This window comes from Parasteatoda tepidariorum, chromosome 4, assembly GCF_982258835.1.
Source record: "Parasteatoda tepidariorum strain Cologne lab strain chromosome 4, Ptep-v5.0, whole genome shotgun sequence".
In the NCBI taxonomy this organism is placed as follows: domain Eukaryota; kingdom Metazoa; phylum Arthropoda; class Arachnida; order Araneae; family Theridiidae; genus Parasteatoda; species Parasteatoda tepidariorum.
The window spans coordinates 90184211-90190182 of NC_141758.1; the positions used below are offsets into that span (position 1 = coordinate 90184211).

The following is a 5972-nucleotide window of genomic DNA, read 5'->3' on the forward strand; positions in this document are numbered from 1 at the left end:
AGTAAATAAAAATATTAAAACTATGCATGATTTATACATAAATGTATTTCTAAGATATATATTTATATATATATATGTATTTCTAAGATATTATTTTATATAAATACTATTAAAACCAGAGCCATTTCCCTATTTCTGCCCTGTACAATGAAATTGTAACTTTAGGGTGCTCTATAAAAAAAAAAAGGCTTACGTTGCCGAGGTAAAAAAAAAATGTGTACATTTGTTTGGTATATATACTCAGAAAAAATTAGCTGCGAATATTTGCGAATTTGGCTGATATATCGATTTTTATAGTTTGTGTCATTTTTATAATAATGAAAAAATTATAAAAATTAACTTGAGATTATTATTTTTGTTATAACATTTTCAAAATTTTTTATATCAAGCAAAATAGATTCATTATTTTTTTTCAATTCGATAATCGAATTTGTAATTAACAATCTTAAATATTTTGATTCAATTTATTTAGTTTAAATTTGTTTTGATAAATATTTGCGATTTTCCATCCATTACTTTATTTTTTAAAATTATTAACCACAAATTTGTAATCAAAGATCTCAAAAACTGCTAGTAAAATTTTTTATTTTATTTAGTATTTAAAGTTTTTTCAATAATCATCCGCCATTTTTTTTTTGTTGAAATTTTGACTATTTGAAATCAGCGACCCAAAAAACCTATAGGTGATCAATTTTTAGAACTTTGAAGTTAATTTTCTAATTTTGGCCGCAGTTTTCTGATTTTGTCCCACTGTGCGTTGCTACGTGCGCCCACTTTTGTGTATGAGCAGCTAGAATCCTGTTAATTTAATTAGTATCGAGATTATGTTCGTAAATAAGCATATTTTTTGCTACGTTTTTATAAATCCACTTTCGCGTATGAGAAGCTGGAATCCTATTAATTTAATTAGTATCGAGATTATACGTATCCGAAATTCTTGATTATCTCAATATCCTTTCTCTTAACTTGGAATGTTGCAGACACAATTTCGATTACTTTCTGACTGGCGTTCGATTTTTTACTGTGGTGCTTTCAAGTCAATTCTCAATGCTTTAAGATAAATGTATTTTTAGTTATTTCGTTTACACGCAACAGCATGTCAATCACGCCAAAAATCGCTGAGGGGACGCAAAAAATAAGTTGTGAAGTTTCCGACCTTCGGGGTGTGTAATTCTTCAGCGAAGGAAGAAGAAAAAAAATGAAATAATGCTTCAGCAGGTTTCAGCAAGTAAAATTTCAACCTAACTTTAAATATATATGTTAATGTAAAACTCCAAAATCTGGTAAATTTTCGATTTTACCAGTAAAACCCATGATTTACAGAAGTAGCTTAGTGACTACTAGGTTTTACCTCAAAGGCTGAAATGGAATCACATTAAAGGCATACTTCAAACTTTTACCGGTTAAAACATAAAATGTACCAAACTTCGGGTTTTTATCGTAACATATATATGTATTCTTTTTATTAATAACTGAAAAATAAAATTGGAATTCGAAGTATCAAATTACACAGTTTTTCCTTAAAGTGGTAGAAAATTCATATTTTGAATGGGGCAAAAAAGGACCCAGAAGTATGGATATCTTGGCTCCTAAGGGCCCGTAGTTTCAAAAGACTAGCGGAAACACTGATCATCATTTTATAGCCACATAGAACTTAAGGTCAATTGAAATTTCTACACCTTTCTGACAAAGAGTGCCCAAATTTCAATTGTAGCGGTGTAAGTTATAATTGTTTTTAAGCGTTGCTGGGAAACTGTTTCGCGACAAAACAAACTTACTGGCACAGAACTAAATATTAGAAAAGTAATAAAATTCGAAAGAAGAAACTATTTTTTCAAGTAAACTGAACTGGAAAAAACAGTTCAATTTTTGTTATGTTTAAAACATACTATGCATCACTATGAAAACATACTATGCACTATGCTATAATAAATTATTCACTCCTTTAGGTCTTTCGAATGTGTGGTTTCCTATTTTGCTCTTTTTAGAAAACGTAACGTAATTTTCAAACTTTTTTTTATTTTTTACTTTATTTAAAAAAATTTGTGAAAGAAGTTGGGACTTTATAGTCAGGTGGTTGGGGCATGGCGGGGAAAACTATTACAACTTTAAACATTAATTTTTCTTTAGGGTTAAATTTTTGTTCCTTTCTGTTTTTTAAATTTTTTGTAATGTAAATAAATTTTATTGAGGTCATTTTGTTGACTGTTAAGATCCCTTTATTAATTTAATCAAGCATTATTCGTTTAAATAATAGCTTATTCTTAACTGAATGGTTATTCCAATCTATTTCATAAATTGTACATAAGAATTAAAATTGTTATAAAGTAATAGAACATTGGCTTTTTGAATAAGTATTAAAATTGTAATCTTCATTGTTGCAATGATATGTGGAATGTTTTTCCAAAGCCTAATAAATTTAACTAAGATATTATATCTATAAATAATTATATTTTAGTTAATCATGGCTAGAAAAAAAATCATCAAATTCCACCATATCGCTACTTTTTTTGCTAGTGAGCCCAAACTTCTAGAAAATGCTGTTGAATCTGGGCATGTATAAACAATGAATTATGACGGGGACAAGTTCATCATTAAAGCAACTATTGATGCTAGTATGAAAGATAAAACTTATGTTGTGCAGGTTTGTGGTATTTCTCTATTTTTTTTATTTATTTATTTACTATTATTCCATATATTCTTTAATCTTGCGTTGTATTTTATCTTTCTCTCTGGCTTTATTAAAAAATATTTACGGCAATATTGATTTGATAGTTACTATGAATTTTTAATTACCATTAATCTTTTTGCTTCTTGTAGATTATTTTTTAAAAGAGATGGCTCTGTCGACAGTGCACATCGTGAATGTCCCAGAGGAACAGTTTTGTGCCACCATATGGCAGCGGCACTGATATATGCTCATCACAATGTATCAGTTACTGATCATCAACTCTGCAAGTGGGATTTGAAAAAGCTCCAAAAGAAAACTTCAGACGTTCAAACGATTGATCAGCTTTTTCCGTGCAAGAAATTGAAAGTAGCAAAGCCTTTTTTTCTCCACATCATGAGAAAAGAATTTCTCACAGATATTGTTAAACAAGATGCTATTGTAGGTTTTTCTTGGCTTTTATCTGATGAGTCGCCTCCAGCTACGTTAAATCTTATTTCAATGGAGGAAATTTTATTTTCGAGGGAAAACACACCCTTTAACTCTTCTTATATTCTTGAGAAGGCGAAATTGTCTCCTGAAGATATATCTTCCATACCCAAGTAGCACCTAAAATTAGATAAAACCAGAAAATCGGCAAAATCTAACGTTATCTTGCACAACTTCTAATATTAGAAAGATACAAGAGGTCGCTGTTTGCTCTGCATTATACAATATTAGATTCTATGCAAACTAATATTATCGAGCGTTCGCCATAATATTATTTTGCGTTAGTTTTGATGCTATATAATATTATATATTGTATTTTCTGATATTATTCCGCTTTGCTTTTTATTTTTTTGGAGTAAGCAAGTATGGTAGAATAATTCGGCGATACAATTTTCCTTAATTTTCTGTATTGTTGTGAAGCAGTAAAACATAGAACAATAGTTTTATGTCATTCCATGTATTATTTACTTAGCAATACAGAAATGGAAACAAAAAATAGAAATAGAAACAAGAGGACAGAGTTTAAATTGGAAATGGGCAAGGTATAGGAAGTTTCGCCTCACAGCCAGCCATTTTGGATGCGTTATTAAAGCCATTAAACGAAGCAGCTATCCCAAATCCCTTTATACACGACTGGAAGGCTCAAAAGATTTGTCAAAAATCAAGCAAGTCCAATGGGGCCTTCATAATGAAAAAGCCGGTGTTTCTGTATTGGAGACAACTTTAAACGTTAATGTGAATGAAAGCGGGCTGTGGCTGGGTTACTTGGTGCTAGTCCTGATGGATTTTTTCGTAATCTGGATGGTTCCACAAGTATATTGGAAGTAAAACGCCCATACAAATATCGGGAAGATAATCTTGATGACAAATTGAAATTGGTTAAAGATTATATCCTCCAAATCAAGGATAATGTGTACGTTGTCAACCATACACATGAATATTATCATCAGATACAAGGGCAACTAGCCGTATCCAATGCCAAGTCTTGCTATCTTGTCATTTGAACTTTAAAATTGTGCATTATCTTTGAACTTGACTAAGATTAATACATTTTTTAAGCATTGTTTATTTTAATAAATAATCAATAAAAACAGTTCACTTAAACATACAGGAGGCATTTATTATAAACTAATCTAATACGTGGCAATATCAATATATTGAATTTATTATTCAAAAGAATTAAAAGGAAAAAATATCTGTTGTCGTATAAATCCTCCTTTTGTTTGTCATCAATAATCCTTTTCAGCGCAGCATCTTTTCGATTCTTGTGTCCAACAAACGTTTCTTTTAATACATGGGGACGTGACACTTTAAACATCCATTCTAAATTTATCAAATTTCGCGTTACACGCTAAGAAAAACAAACTAAAATGTTTTTCAGATTGCTTTTGTTGGTATATAAAATAAATTAACTAGCAATTAGTTTACTTTAGGATTATATCAAAATGATCACATTTTGCGTTGCACGCAAAGGAAAACCACTGAAAACGTTTACATGCAGCGAAAATGATTTCGGTAATCAATCAGATTTTCACACCCTGTTAGGAGTTTTTGCATGCAGTAAGAACAGTCCTTAGGTTTAGCATTGTAAAGGCGACAATTCATTGTGAGGCAATGGATGGTGTTTTCAATTGGCGATCGAAATGGGCTGCAGGTGGCGTAGAGTAGAACTCTCTACCTATGGCAACACTTCACATGCTTTCCTCATTAGCGCGTGGAGAGTCATAGAGGAAGGAAGTACGTTAGTTTCTCTCTTGATTTTCATATAGATTAAAATCTTTTAAGTTGGAAAACTATATGGAACTGAAAACTACATTAAACATACTTCTAAAGAAAAGCATCACGGAAATTTCAAAAAATATTTTTATTAAATAAAAAGGAAAAATATTAAGAAAAGGGAAAATGTCGTAGCGCATTTCCTATACAACTGAAAAGAGGAGGAGAGGGAAGGGAGAAGGGCCGATGGTATGAAACTGATCTCTCCCCAGATGGCGTGTTCGAGCGATAAGAAATAACAAATTCGAGCTCAATACCTGCTCTAGCGTAAAAAACACTATCCATTCTTCGCACACAATTTGTCAGGGCGCAATTCGCCACAACGACATTTTGGCGAGGGCATAATTCACTGCAGATACATACAATAAGTCATAAAGATAAAAAAAAATTCATTGTACGAAAGAATTGCGGTAAGCTAAAAGATACACAAAAGAATACTATCTTCAATGAAGTAGTAAGACAAAAATGAGTTGTTCTCTAAAAAATTTAACAAAAAAAAAAAAAAAAAAAAAAAATAGTGCGTGGAGTTCCTCCGCGCGGAAGAAGTTAAACTTCGTAACCTGCGACGTTAATTGCAGAAGAATCAGCAGTCGTAGAAGGATCACTAGTTCTATTCAACGACTCTTTTTCCTGCTCCGCTCGAAAATAAAAAATGCTATCCTATTATATTATATGTGTATCAAATCAAACTAAAAAAATATTTATAGAAAAACAATACTTTTATGACTTTTATTACTTTTATGCTAGTGGGAACCAAAACAATATGGAAATGAATGAGGGAAAACTGGATCCTACCACGTGATTTCCCGGTCAATAAAAATGTAGCGTTAAACGTTTAACGCAACCTTGTTGGAAGTCGCATAAGAAGTATCACTTCAAAAAAAAATCATTGTACGAAGGAATTGCGGTTAGCTAAAAGATACACAAAAGAATAATACTATCTTCAATGAAGTAGTAAGTCAAAAATGAGTTGTTCTCCAAAACATTTAACAAAAAGTAAGTGGTTTTATATTAATTCAAACATTTTTGTTAACAGCTC

General features: G+C 31.0%; 1 protein-coding gene across 1 annotated transcript; it reads left to right on the top strand.

Moving 5' to 3' along the window:
* Positions 1-483: 483 nt before the first annotated feature.
* LOC147812018 (uncharacterized) lies at positions 484-4077 on the top strand. The gene is made up of 2 exons (XM_087161604.1): positions 484-2644; positions 2821-4077. Exons 1-2 carry the CDS (start codon positions 2634-2636, stop codon positions 3272-3274), a joined length of 465 nt encoding a protein of 154 aa, XP_087017730.1. The 5' UTR covers positions 484-2633; the 3' UTR covers positions 3275-4077.
* Positions 4078-5972: the final 1895 nt, after the last annotated feature.